Source organism: Aquarana catesbeiana, linkage group LG08 (assembly GCF_042186555.1).
Source record: "Aquarana catesbeiana isolate 2022-GZ linkage group LG08, ASM4218655v1, whole genome shotgun sequence".
Lineage (NCBI taxonomy): Eukaryota > Metazoa > Chordata > Amphibia > Anura > Ranidae > Aquarana > Aquarana catesbeiana.
Window position 1 is genome coordinate 54,531,593 of NC_133331.1, and position 14,998 is coordinate 54,546,590.

General features: G+C 44.5%; 1 protein-coding gene across 2 annotated transcripts in view; it reads right to left on the reverse strand.

Annotated features, from left to right (window-relative positions):
* The window catches only part of LOC141105768 (caspase-7-like), an 86,661-nt gene that overhangs the window by 36,240 nt on the left and 35,423 nt on the right, over positions 1 to 14,998 (reverse strand). For both annotated transcript variants that reach the window (XM_073595870.1, XM_073595868.1), the window contains exon 2: positions 13,929 to 14,056. In XM_073595870.1, coding sequence (XP_073451971.1) covers positions 13,929 to 14,056 — 128 coding nt within the window. The remainder of the gene's footprint in view (positions 1 to 13,928; positions 14,057 to 14,998) is intronic.

A 14,998-nucleotide genomic window follows, 5' to 3' on the forward strand; every position in this document is an offset into this window, starting at 1 on the left:
GTTAGTGTTACAAGGTCCCAGGTGTGAATGGGGAGCAGGTGTGTTAAATTTGGTGTTATCACTCTCACTCTCTCATACTGGTCACTGGAAGTTCAACATGGCACCTCATGGCAAAGAACTCTCTGAGGATCTGAAAAAAGAATTGTTGCTCTACATAAAGATGGATTAGGCTATAAGAAGATTGCCAAGACCCTGAAACTGAGCTGCAGCACTGTGGTCAAGACCATACAGTGGATTAACAGGACAGGTTCCACTCAGAAAAGGCCTCGCCGTGGTCGATCAAAGAAGTTAAGTGCACGTGCTCAGCATCATATCCAGAGGTTGTCTTTGGGAAATAGATGTATGAGTGCTGCCAGCATTGCTGCGGAGGTTGAAAGGGTGTGTGGGGGGGGGGGGTGTCAGCCTGTCAGTGCTCAGACAATACACCACACACTGCATTAAATTGGTCTGCATGGCTGTCATCCCAGAAGGAAGACCTCTGCCGGGTTAGCCCCCCATATCAAAATTAAAAAAAAAATCTTATGCAGTTTGTTAGATCAGGTTAGATCAACCATTGTTTGTGTTAGATCTCACACAGAAGAAGCAATATTAACAGTTATTTGCTGGGGGGCTAACCCGTCATCAGCCCCCCCTTATCAAAAAATTTACCAAAAAGTTATTTATTTTGGAAGCAATTTGTTAGATCCGGTAAGATCAAGTGGTTTTAATGTTAGATCTCACATCATTTCAGAGATATTCCACATCAAAATAGAGATATTAGGTGGTACATATGGACGGGTTAGCCCCCCTTATCAAATTTTCTGGCCAAAAATCATTCAGGCTAATAGATATTCGTTAGATCCGGTAAGATCAAGCGGTTTTAACGTTAGATCTCACATAATTAGAGATATATTAAGTGATTAATGAGGGGGGGCTGGCCCCCCCTTATCAAATTTTCTGGCCAAAAATAATTCAGGCTAATAGATATTCGTTAGATCCAGTAAGATCAAGTGGTTTTAACGTTAGAGCTCACATCATTTCAGAGATATTCCACATCAAAATAGAGATATTAGGTGGTACATATGGACGGGTTAGCCCCCCCTTATCAAATTTTTGGGCCAAAAATCATTCAGGCTAACAGATATTCGTTAGATCCGGTAAGATCAAGTGTTTTTAACATTAGATCTCACTTCGTTTCAGAGATATTCCACATCAAAATAGAGATATTAGGTGGTACATATGGACGGGCTAGCCCCCCCTTATCAAATTTTCTGGTCAAAAATCATTCAGGCTAATAGATATTCGTTAGATCCGGTAAGATCAAGTGGTTTTAACGTTAGAGCTCACATCATTTCAGAGATATTCCACATCAAAATAGAGATATTAGGTGGTACATATGGACGGGTTAGCCCCCCCTTATCAAATTTTCTGGCCAAAAATCATTCAGGCTAATAGATATTCATTAGATCCTGTAAGATCAAGCGGTTTTAACGTTAGATCTCACATAAATAGAGATATATTAAGTGATTAATGAGGGGGGCTGGCCTCCCTTATCAAATTTTCTGGCCAAAAATCATTCAGGCTAATAGATATTCGTTAGATCCGGTAAGATCAAGTGTTTTTAACGTTAGATTTCACATCATTTCAGAGATATTCCACATCAAAATATCAAAATAGAGATATTAGGTGGTACATATGGACGGGCTGGCCCCCCCTTATCAAATTTTTGGGCCAAAAATCATTCAGGCTAATAGATTTTCGTTAGATCCGGTAAGATCAAGTGGTTTTAACGTTAGATCTCACATCATTTCAGAGATATTCTACATCAAAATAGAGATATTAGGTGGTACATATGGACGAGCTGGCCCCCCCTTATCAAATTTTCTGGTCAAAAATCATTCAGGCTAATAGATGTTCGTTAGATCCGGTAAGATCAAGTGGTTTTAACGTTAGATCTCACATCATTTCAGAGATATTCCATAAAAAATAGAGATATTAGGTGGTACAGAAGGTACATCCATCTTCAACCCTCTCTGGATGGTCTCTGGAACCTTCTTTGCATGGTTCTTCAGCGGGTGCCTGTAGTCTCTCCTCACACCTCCATTCACCTCCCTGCCTAATGGTGATCTCTCCTCAGACCAACAAGCTTAAGTCTTTAGCTAGCCCCCCCTTCTTGCAAAGCAGGCTGGGTTTGGTAGTTCCACCCCCTGTAGAAATCAATGGGGCTGTATTGTGGGCCGTGGTCCTCTGCTGCTGCTCGATTGGCTCCCTCTCCCTGCCAATAGGGACACAGTAAGAGGAGAGGGAGGGGGAGAAATCCCCCACAGGGACTGACAGGCGTGCTCTCCCTCAGTGAGTGCCTGTGTCAGTGTCTATTCAGTCCGGCGGTCGCTGGCAGGAATGGCGGGAGGTGAGGGACCATGGGTGATAGAGTAGCCCCCGCTACACACTCCCCCCACCAAAGAACCTTTGGTCCGCCAAAAGAGGTAAAGAGTCTATGACCTGTTACATGCTTTTGATATAAACACGGAAAAAAAAAAACAGGTTAGTGTGCACAGGAAACCATACAATTTACATCTGCATAAAACCCTGGCAGAGGAACATCCCACCAATTAGCATAGGAGGGGAGGTTAACTGCAATGGCCCAGCTGGATGTGCCAGGGGCTGAGTGTCAGAAACCAAGAAATCAGGCAGAGACAGAAGTACAGTTAAATCACACTTGTTTAATAATAAAAGTAAAAAGAACAAACGTAGTCAAAACATAGCCAAAGTTCAGTAACCGGAAAGGATAGTCAGCCAAGCCAGAAGTCAGGGATCAATGTAGTGGAACATCAAGCAGGATCTGGAGCCAGAAAGGATGTCAGCAAAGCAAGTCTTGAACAGGATCGCAGGAGATTGTTTCTGTGATGTTGACCAAGGCGAAGGCAGAGATCCTCTGGACTGGACGGCTTAAGTAGGCAGGACTGATGAGCAGGATATCATCAACAGCTAAGTAACTGTGGAGAGATAGGAGCTGGCAATTATCCGACAGCTGAGTGGCCAGCTCAGAGAAGGAAGGGCTGAGTCCAGCCCTGACAGTGAGTTGGGATTGTCCACCACCAAATCTGTGGTGGAAGGGTCAGTTTCTTCAAGAGTCCTTTTTGCAATGAGAACGAACTCCTAAGAGCTTTCACCCAAAGTATCATATGTTAGTCTTTTGGGCGGGTGAATAACCCTTCGCTCTCGCTGTGCTTTAGGTTCTGGGGTTACATGCACACTGGTCTCTTCTTCTTCCTGCATATCAGCTTCAGCTTCCTCAATGAAGGATGGAAAGTCTTAGGGGTCTCTTGTCAGCAGGGAAGATTGAGGGTCTTCCAACTCTTCAAAAAGTGGACTTTGAGGTACAAACTCAGGAGCCTCTGGCCTGAGAGTCACCTCGGTCACCTTGGGAGGAGAAGAAAGAGGGTGGGGGTGAGTGGCAGGCCCTGGCATTTGAGATGGCAACAGACAATCTTTCTCTTCATCCTCGCTGTTTTCATCTTCAGCAAGGGGTACAGAGTGAGATCTAGTCACTGGCCGGGATCTTTGAGAGGCCGTGGGTGTGGACTGTAAATCTGGCTGTGGTGGCACATGAACTGCTTCTGACAGAGGCAACAGATGATTGTGATGCTAAGTCTTCAGCAGGCCTGTGCTTCCCTCTGGCCGGATTTGATATACTGGGTGTCTATGCAGATGCTTGCAAACGACATAGGGCTGTGACTTTTAGCGGTTAGCCAACTTGTGCTTTCCAGGGACACCCAGGTTTCTCAGCAGTACCTTGTCATCCGGCTGTAGGTCCTGCACTCGCACCCTAAGGTCAAAGTTTATTTTGTTTCTCTGTCCTCAGGCATATGAGGCAGCTTGAGCCTTATCAAAGGTGGTTTTCAGACGTCTCTGCAGGCGATCCACATACCCTCTGTGGAAAGTTGCTAAGGTATGGTCGAGGGATGTGCCGAAGGCCAAGTCTACTGGCAGCCGGGCCTACGGTCCGAACAAGGCCTTCAATGCCAAGTTACAAGGAGGGTCCTCCAACTGGTCCCTCTGCAGGTCTTTGACAGCTTGGGCAGACCTTCATCCCCGACTTGGGCGACATTTCAATAACATCTGGGGACACCAACGGCTGACACTCCAACCTCTTCGGTCCTGGATCCTACTCCAGGTTGATGTTCTGCTCCTTGATATAAGGCTCATACCCTTCAGGTTTTAGTTGGGCCTATTCTTCTGGAGGGTCTCTGGAACAATGGGGCCTTCTTGACAAAGCATCAGCGTCTTGTTTCCTGACCCCAGTCGATACTTCAGGCTGAAAATAAACCCTGATAGAGCAGCCAACCATCTGTGACCCGTGGCGTCCAACTTGGTGGAAGTGAGGATGTAGGTGAGAGCATTGTTGTCGGTCTTGATCACGAACTCCGCTCCATACAGTTAATCCCTCAGCTTATCCACCCACTTCAAGGCCAGGAACTCAAGTTTGTGCATGGGATAGTTCTTCTCGGCGGGGGCCAAGTTCCGACTCACGTAGGCAACAGGCCGTAGATGGCAGTCATGCTCTTGATATAGCACCCCACCTAACCCATCTCGACTGGCGTCAAAGTGTAGCTCGTATGGCTTGGTTGGATCTTCATAGGCCATGACTGGAGCAGTTGTTAGGCTTCACTTCAGCTGCCTAAAACCTCTTCACACTTCAGAGTCAATTGTTCCTGAATGAACTCCTTGGGTTTTCTGGGCCCTCCTGCTGGTCTGACAGGCTTTGCCAGATCAGGGTCAGCGTCTTAGCAAATCCATTGACAAATCTTCTGTAATAAGAGCAGAATCCCAGAAATTACCTAAGCTCAGTCACGTTGGTAGGCCTCGGCCAGGAGGTCAGTGGCCACTTCATCAGCAGACACAATGTGACCAAGGTAGTCGACCGAGGGTTGATAATAAAACTGGCACTTTTCCAGAGACAGCTTCAACCCCCTCACCATGGAGTCTCTTAAGGACCTTCTGCAGAAACTCTTCATGCTCTTCCAGGGTCTTGCTGAAAACGATGATGTCGTCTAAGTACACCAACACCTCGATCAGTTTCATGTCACCCACAGTCTTCTCCATTAGCCTTTGGAAGGTGGCTGGGGCACCAGACAGGCCTTGATGCATACGGTCAAATCCAAACATCCCCTGCGGGGTAATGAAAATGGTCTTCTCCCGATCCTCGGGGTGCATGGGGATATGGTAATACCCACTCTTCAAATCCAGCATGCTGAACCACTTCACTCCTGACAGGCTCTGCAAGGCATCTTATATCCTTGGGGTGGTATATTGGTCGGGAATGGTCCTTCAGTTCAGCGCCCAGTAGTCAATACCCAGCCTCAGTGACCCATTCTTCTTCCGTACCACCACTATTGGGGAAGCGTATAGACTCTGGGACTCTCGGATGATACCTGCCCTCTTCAACTCTGCCTGTTGTTCATGCAGATCCTCCAAGTCCCCTAAAGGAATCCATCAAACTCTTTCCCTGAATGGCTTATGCACTCGAAGAGATGGATCTGGTATTGGGCACTTTTTGTACACCCCACATCAAATTCACTCTTGGAGAATGCAGCTTGCCATCTCAGGAGCTGGGTCTTGGCCCTTTCCTTCCATTCAGGCAAAAGGGGAGTATTTTTCGGATAGAGCTCTTCCACAGATATCCCATCCTTTGCTCCCCCCACCAAATCAGACGGTGGGACTGGGGTGGCCAGATTCACTTGTCCCAGCAACATCTGAGCCGGCATCTTCATTGGCGAGGCTGTTATGTTGTGGACACTAAGATCTTCCCGTGACTTCTTTGCAACCCTTTGGTTGAAACCACCTCGGGAATTATCTCCACTCCCATGTCTTCTCTCTGTACGTCTGATTGAAGGACAATGAAAGGGCCTGCTTGCTTCCAATTTAGCTTGACAGATGCTCGCAAATAGGCCACTTTACCAGGCTGTAACACCTTCTCACACTTGTCCAAGCGCCAGATCTTTCCCTTCTGTTTTTGTACCAGGTGCTGGTAGGCTTGTCTCAACATGGGGTGCAAACTTGTAGTTGAAGTGCCCGGCTCCAGAACAAGAGCTGTCAACAGCCTTCTGACAAGATCAGTATTGGTCCCTATGATGAGAGAACTCTTACTGGCCCCTGGTGGGCGAGGACAGACCACTGCCTGAGTTTCAAAAGTCTCGGCTTTCCCAGCCATGGAGGGATCGAAGGTCAGCTTGACCGGTAGATAGCCATCATAGACACTAGTATGGATATACGTGCATCGCTACCAAATATCCATAATATCCCTGTAATTATGGATAATCAAACATTAAAATCACTTGATCTTATCGGATCTAATGAATATCAATTAGCTGGGGTGATTTTTTGGCCAGAAAATTTGATAAGGAGGGGCCAGCCCATCCATATGTACCACCTAATATCTCTATTTAGATGTGGAATATCTCTGAAATGATGTGAGATCTAACGTTAAAACCACTTGATCTTACCGGATCTAACGAATATCTATTAGCCTGAATTATTTTTGGCCAGAAAATTTGATAAGGGGGGCCAGCCCCCCCCCCCCCCCTCATTAATCACTTAATAAGTCTCTAATTATATGAGATCTAACGTTAAAACCACTTGATCTTACCGGATCTAACAAATTGCTTAAAAAATAGGTAACTTTTTGGTAAATTTTTTGATAAGGGGTTGCTTCTTCTGTGTGAGATCTAACGCAAACAACGGTTGATCTAACCTGATCTAACAAACTGCATAAGATTTTTTCAAAAATTTTGACATGGGGGGGCTAACCCGGCAGAGGTGAAGTGCTGCCCTCACTGATATCAATTACCAGGGAAAAAAAAAATAAATAAATCAAGTGATTTAAAAATAATGGTGAAAAAAACATTAAATATTACTAACCAATGGACACTGTGAAAATTAAAGACAATCATAATAAATCCACCAGGTGTGTTAATGTGTAAAACACATCTCAATTTTCACACAATGTGTTAGATAACCAAAATACTGTGAGCAATCCACAAATACCCTATATTAGCAAAAGTATTGGGACACCTGCCTTTACACACACATGAACTTTAATGGCATCCCAGTCTTAGTCCATAGGGTTCAATATTGAGTTGGCTCACCCTGTGCAGCTATAACAGCTTCAACTCTTCTGGGAAGGCTGTCCACAAGGTTTAGGAGTGTGTCTATGGGAACGTTTGACCATTCTTTCAGAAGCGCTTTTGTGAGGTCAGGTACTGGTGTTGGATGAGAAGGCCTGGCTCACAGTCTCCGCTCTAATTCATCCCAAAGGTGTTCCGTCGGGTTGAGGTCAGGACTCTGTGCAGGCTAGTCAAGTTCCTCCACCCCAAACTCGCTCATCTATGTATTTGTGGACCTTGCTTTGTGCACTGGTAGAGCTTTCACTTTTCTATCCCTGAGAGAATCTAAGGCTGACAGGTGTCTTAGCCCACCAGACTTAACCTCCAGTGTACCTGAAATGTCAGTTTTGTGAAAGCTGATGCAAGAATATGAAATTTCAGCCCAAAATTATAATATCTCTGCACGCTTACAGAAAACATACAGTGAATTATACCTCCCCGAGGAGAATAGTTGGGATTTCTATCCTTGGTTCATTTCTGACCACCAAAACAATTGTATCAGTTTCAAGGAAAGGTCAGATTACTTATGGAAGTTTTAGATTGGACTCTTCATTTAGCTCTACTCATTATGTCTGAGGATGACTCTCAGAGCTGAACGTCGGAGCAGAGAGGTGGCTTGAAGACTGACCATTATTGCCGCTTTAAAGTGGACCTGTGATGAAAATTAAAGATTTGCTTTATTGACAGCCCTCACCATCACATTCAGAGAACTTAACCAGTTGTGGACACTTTGCGTGCTACATACACCCAGAGCCGGGGCAGGGGGGGGGGGCAAGAGGGGAATGTGCCCCAGGTACAGTGTTTTAATGGAGGGGAGACATGCACACCCAAGGCACATGCCCCGTTTATTCTACTCCTACTGCCATGGGTTCGGATGCTGTAACCACCTGCCCTTGTTTTTACAAGTTTGCTCACCGCTCACTACAAAAGTAATGCAGCCCCAGTAGTTATAGCCTGGCCACACTGGCACGGTCCTACCCTAAGGCTGGGGTGAAAAAAATTGCAGTGGGGTGCAAAGGTGAACCATGAAGGGGGTTTGGGGTGTGAGCAGAGAGAATGGGGTGCAGAAGTGAGCAGAGAGGGGAACTGAGATTAGCAGAGGGAGAGGGTTTGTGGTACAGAGGATAGAAGAGAGGGAGGCTAGGTTGTAGAGGTGAGAAGAGAGGGGTAGGGTGCAAACATGAGCAGAAAGAGGGTTGGGTGCAAAGGAGAGTGTAGAGGTAAGTAGAGAGAGGGGTTTGGGGTGCGGAGATGATCAGAAAGAGGGGTTTGGGGAACAAAGGTAAGCAGAGGGGGGGGGAGTTTAGGGTGCAGAGTTTAGCAGAGAAGGAGAATTGGGGTGAAGAGGTCAACTATGAGGGGGGTTTGGGATGTGGAGGTGAGCAAAGAGGGGGGTCTGAGGTGCAGAGGGGGCTAGGTGTAGAGAGTCGAGTAGACAGAGCGAAGTGCAGAGATAGGCAGGAGGGGGTTGGGGTGCAGCGGAACAAGTTTTGGAGTGTATAGGTTAGCAATGAGGCTGGGGTCCAAAGGTGAGCAGTGGGGCTGGGGTGCAGAAGTCAGCAGAAGGGGTTTTGGGGTGCAGAGGTTATCAGAGGGGTTGGGGACCAGTGCGGGCTTGGGGTCACAGAAGTAAGCAGAGCAAATGACAGAGAGGGGGAGTTGGGGTGCAGAGGTTAGAAGAGAGGGAGTTTGGGCTGTAAAGGTGAGATGGGGGGGGGGGGGGTTGGGTGAGTAGAAAGGGGTAGGGTTCTGAGGTTAGTCGAAAGAGGGTGGGGTGCAGAGGGGAATTTGGGGTTCAGAGGTTAGAAGAGTAGGGGGTTTGGGCTGTATAGATGAGAAGGTGGGGGGGGGGAGAAAGTGTAGCTGGGAGCCCAAAGGGGTGCTGGGGTATAAAGGTAAGTAAAGAGGGGATATTTGTGGGGAAAGGGTGGCTTGGATGCTTTATAAAGCATCCCAAAAATGGTTTAAAAATGTAAAGCATTCTTTAAATGGCGCCCTTGGCAAGCAAGTGACCTCCTTTGTTGAGAATGCAGCAGGGTAGCCTCTCGGCACGGGACCTGAAGCTAGTGGAGATCACTGGGGTAGCGCTGTTTATTACATTGATTACAAGCTTCTACAGGGATCCCACAGGTACGGCATATACATACTTAAGCCTGTCATAAAAAACATTTACCTAGATCCTGGTCTCCACCTTTTCCAGGAGGCGACGTGCCTAACTCACTGCTACCTCCTGGAAAAGATGAGTACTTGAAATTCCAGGAGATTGTTCTCCAGCCTATTGCAGACAGCAGCATTGTGGGGCATTTTCAAGTGCCCAGCTCTACCTTGGTTTCAGAACATGATAGATCACTCCTAGGAGTGTGCAATAGATTAAAACAAATCTACAGTGTATTACGATCATTCCTTTGGCACACACGCACAGATATTTGGTGGAGCGATTGACAAAATTCCACCATGAGCGATTAAGTTGACAGAGTCAAGATCAACAAGAGCTCTCTAAATCAACTGAATGGAGGATCTCGGCTTTGCATTTTTTATTCAGTTTTATCAGTTTGCGTTCTGCTAAAATCAAAGCCAATATCAGCATTCAACAATACTATGCTTCTTTCTGATTAACAATTAAAGTGTATGTCCCAGAGACACAACACCAACTAAGAAAGGATCTCTACAAAATGAGGGGATATCCTCTTCTTCACAGTCGTCACCGCACCTCCTGTTCTGGTAACAAATATGAAACCCAAAATTTGACATCACTTCCTGTCCCAGTGACAGGGGTCACTAGGTCAAATAGAGGGTACATCTCCCCAGCAGAGACAAATACAGCAATAAAAACCTTATAGGGGTTGTAATCCTTCCAGCACTATTCAAAAGTAAGAGACACAACATTTTTGCCTTTAATACACTTTAACTGACAATAAAGAGTTTTTACATATGGAAATGTGTTGAGCTGTCCTATAACTTGTACTATGGCATTTCACTGCCATCTAGTGGTTATAATTCATAACACAAGCATTGTTTTCATGATAAAAATATGGTCATATTATGATTGATCTACTAAAGGCAAAGGGGCTGTTCATTTTGCAAGGAAAGTTACACATTACAAGGAAATTTTCTCCAGTATTTAGTATATTCACTTTGGTGAAAAAATACCCAAACATGTGCAAGGAAAAAAACCCTATTCGATTGTAAGCTCTCATGAGCAGGGCCCTGTTAATCCTCTTGTATTTTATAGTACCATTGTACTATACAATATAGTATTAGTAGTATTGTAATTGCACTGTCTACCTTTATATTGTAAAGCACTGCTGGTGCTATATCAATCCTGTATTATAAAAAATAATTAAAAATGTGGCAAGAAGATGAAAGTCAACAGAGTTTTACCACATTGTCTAAGTTCTGGGGGAAATTCCCCTGCAAAGTTAAACTTCACTAGCAATGTGAACAGTCTTTTTGCCTTTAGTAAATCAAACCCACGGACTATGAGGCTGTTAAAATTAGGGGTTCGTATAACTTGTATTACAGTGTTTCATCGCCATCTAGTGGTGATTAATCATAACACATGCATTGTTTTCATGATAAAAAAGATTACATACTAGGATTGTTTTACAAAAAGGCTTAGAGTGCTTAGTGACAAAGAGGTAAAGAGGATGTGCTTAGTGAATGTGGTGAAAATTCACTCTTCAAAGAATACCCAATTAGGTGCAAGGAAAATTTTTTTAAAAAAATGCATTTTTGCTTGCACATGATTGCACTATTGGCTTATCATTGTGAAATCCTATAACTTATACTATGGCATTTTATTGCCATCTAGTGGTGATAATTCATTACACAAGCATTGTTTTCTTGATGAAAATATGGTCCTACCAGGGTTGATTTACTAAAGGCAAAGGGACGGGCTGTTCACTTTGCAAGGGATGTTACTTATTGCAAGGGAAATTTCTCCAGTGCTTAGTGAATGTGGTGAAAGAATACCCAATCAATTCTTATATAGAAGAAAATAAGCTCTTATGAGCAGGGCCTTGTTATTCCTCTTGTGTTTTATTGTATTGTGAATGTACGGTCTACCTTTATATATTGTTCAAACTGTTGGCGCTATATAAATCCAGTATTATAAAATCATTAAAAAAAAATATAGTATTTTTGCTTGCATAGGGCTGGAAGATAAACGTCACCATATTCACTAAGCTCTGGGCAAATTTCCTCTGCAAAGTACAACTTCTCTTGCAAAGTAAACACTCTATTTGCCTTCAGTAAATCAAACCCATGGACTCAGAGACTGTGTGATCAGTAAGGATTCTTAAAACTTGTATTATGGCATTTCATCGCCATCTAGTGGTGATAAATAATAACACAGCCATTGTTTTCACAATACAAATATAGCATACTAGGATTGATTTACAAAGAGGATGTGCTTATTGGCAAAGAGGTAAAGAGGCTTTGCTTAGAGAAATTTCACTTTGCAAAGAATAGGAACAGGTGCAAGGAAAAAAACAAACAAACAAAAACAACCAGCATGTCTGCTTGCACGATTGCACTATGGAAGTTTCACCTCATTCACCAAGCTCTGGGCAATAATCAAAATCTTCCTTGCAAAGTGAACAGTTTATTTGCCTTGGGAGATCACCATGATTGGGAACAATACTCCTGTTAATTAAGAACTGTCAGTGCTGTCACCTATGCAGGTTCCTAGTTCTATGGTGAACCACAGACTAAATGCATATGTAAATCCAATCCAAAAAAAATGTAATATGTTGCAGCTTCGTTCATAGTTACATAGTAGGTGAGGTTGAAAAAAGACACAAGTCCATCAAGTCCAACCTATGTGTGTGATTATATGTCAGTATTACATTGTATATCCCTGTATGTTCCGGTCATTTAGGTGATTATCTAATAGTTTCTTGAAATTATCGATGCTCCCCGCTGAGACCACCGCCTGTGGAAGGGAATTCAACATCCTTGCCGCTCTTACAGTAAAGAACCCTCTACGTAGTTTAAGGTTAAACCTCTTTTCTTCTAATATTAATGAGTGGCCACTTGTCTTGTTAAACTCCCTTCTGCAAACAAAATGCATCCCTATTGTGGGGTCACCAGTACAGTATTTGTATATTGAAATCATATCCCTTCTCAAGCGTCTCTTCTCCAGAGAGAATAAGTTCAGTGCTCGCAACCTTTCCTCATAACTAAGATCCTCCAGACCCTTTATTAGCTTTGTTGCCCTTCTTTGTACTCGCTCCATTTCCAGTACATCCTTCCTGAGGACTGGTGCCCAGAACTGGACAGCATACTCCAGGTGCCGCCGGACCAGAGTCTTGTAGAGCGGGAGAATTATCGTTTTATCTCTGGAATTAACCACTTGCTTACTGGGCACTTAAACCTCCTTCCTGCCCAGACCAATTTTCAGCTTTCAGCTCTGTCACTTTTAAATGACAATTGTGCGGTCATGCTACAGTTTACCCAAAATAAATTTTTATCATTTTTTTCACACAAATAGAACTTTCTTTCGGTGGTATTAAATTGCTGCTGGGTTTTTTATTTTTTGCTAAATAAAACAAAAAGGGACCGAAATTTAAAAAAAACAAAACAAAAAACAGTTTTCAAGTTTGTTATAAAATTTTGAAAACAGGTAATTTTTCTCCTTCACCGATGTGCGCTGATGAGACTGCACTGATGGGCAATGATGAGCACTAATAAGTGGCATTGAGAGGTGGCACTGAAGGGCACTGATGGGTGGCACGGATGGGCACTGGTAGGTACTGGTAGGTAACACTGATAGGCAGCATTGATCTGTGGCACTGATTATTATACAATAATGGGCATTGATTGGCGGCACTGGTGGGCATTAATGGGTGGCACTGTGGGCACTGGTGGGTGGCACTGTGGGTACTGGAAGGTGGTACTGGTAGGTGGCACAGTGGGCACTGGTAGGTGACATTGGTGGGCACAGCCATGGCTTTTTGAGTGAGGGACTGATGTCCCTCTGACAGAAGCCGGTGATTGGCTTTTGTTTTCCCCCCTCACACTGACAGCATGAGGAAAAATAAAATACTGATTACCGAGCTTCTGTTTACATCATGTGATCAGCAGTCATTGGCTGACAGCTGATCACATGGTAAGGGGCCGGGATCGACCCCTTACTCCGATCTGTAATCAGCTGAGTCTCATAGCCATGGGACGCCCTCCCGGCAATTAAGGCCCGCGATGCAACCGTCTTTCGGCTATAGCGCGGGCGCCAAGTAGTTAATCCTCTTTTTAATGCATGCCAATATTCTGTTTGCTTTGTTAGCAGCAGCTTGGCATTGCGTGCCATTCGTTTTCTGTTTTCACGATTCACTTTATATTTTTCCCCTTTACCTGCTGATTTGCTAGTAACACAATTCCTGTCCTATGGTGACAACTAACTTACCGTACTGTATTTTTGGAGGAACAGTGTTGTCACTCTAGGCTGTTCTCCTTGTTTGCACTACTACCACCTCCTCCTGGTTTGGACTACTACCACCTCCTCCACGCCTCATCTCCACAACATAGGATGGATGTGTTCTGTAGTTCACTGACTTTAAAGCTGCAATATATTACATTTTTTTTCTTGGGTTTGGGTAAGTTAATTCCCTCGGGCATGTGCTTAAGAATGCTTATCTACAGACCGCGTCCAAGAAAAGAATGAAATACAATTTTAACTACCATACAGAATATTTGATAGTCTCAGGTTTTTCAGCAGGACTGAAATAACTTCCAGGAAAGAGAAATCTAGTTGTGTGGTGCCCAGCATCTGATTACATGACTTACTTGAATGAAGGAAGTAACCGTTGGCTCCGGTCGGGTTTTGCATCCACAACATCACCATCATCATCCACTACTTCTTCCTCTCTGATTTTGGACTCAGGAACCAGATTGTCTTCATCAATTTCTTCCATCTATGAAGGACAGACACAGGATGAAGGAGACATGACAACGCTGTTGTGCGGTGTAGGGAATTAGCTATAGTGTAACGCTTCCAAGGATGCAACTACTTCACCCTCCTAGCTGTCACTTTGTAGCAGTACTCCCATGGCTCTCAGGCTTAGAACTCTTTCTCTATCCTCCAGACAGAACTCAAACTTTTGTATACTCATGCACTATCTCTAGCTGCTCTCTTGGGGCTGAATTACACCTGCAGTTGGAGGAGCAGTGAAAAACAAGTTCAGCCACTTTTCTACTGCTCCCCCTTTAAGCTGCAAAGGCAGCCAGAGATGTACACATGCTGTGGCCAAGATGCATTGCTTCCTTATACCCCTTTTGTTTTCAGTAGGCAGTATCGATATGAAACACAACCCATTCAAGTGAATGATGATACTCCACAACCACCCTGCAACCATGTGTAATGCACATGGTTGCAGGGTGGTAGTGTGGCATTTACAGGGTTAAAACAAGCAGTGAGGAGGCAACACACCGCCTCCTCACTGCCTGTCAAATGCCTCTAAAAAGCAATCCACTGCCAATCACTTTTCAAATACTCCTGGGAGTGTGGAGCACTGAACTGTTGCCCACAACTTTATTACAAGGGCTGTGCACACCTGCACAATCATTGCAATACATGGATCCAGGATCGGAGACATCATCTCTCCCAAGTCTCTACGGCTCCTCTGGGCTCCAGGACCCATACCCAAGCCTTACCAATGTAGCGCCCACCTACTTAGGTGTGTGCTAGATTAGGTAGTTAGATTCAGAAATAGGCTAAATTACCAGTGTTTTACCCTGAGGTGTAAGCTGGTGGGTTTGATTGGCATGGGAGGATGATTCGAGTAGAGGAGGGTGTGACCCCCTGCACTCTGCCTGTGAAGTTTCCTCTATTTTTCATGACCTATCTGGAAGGTGGG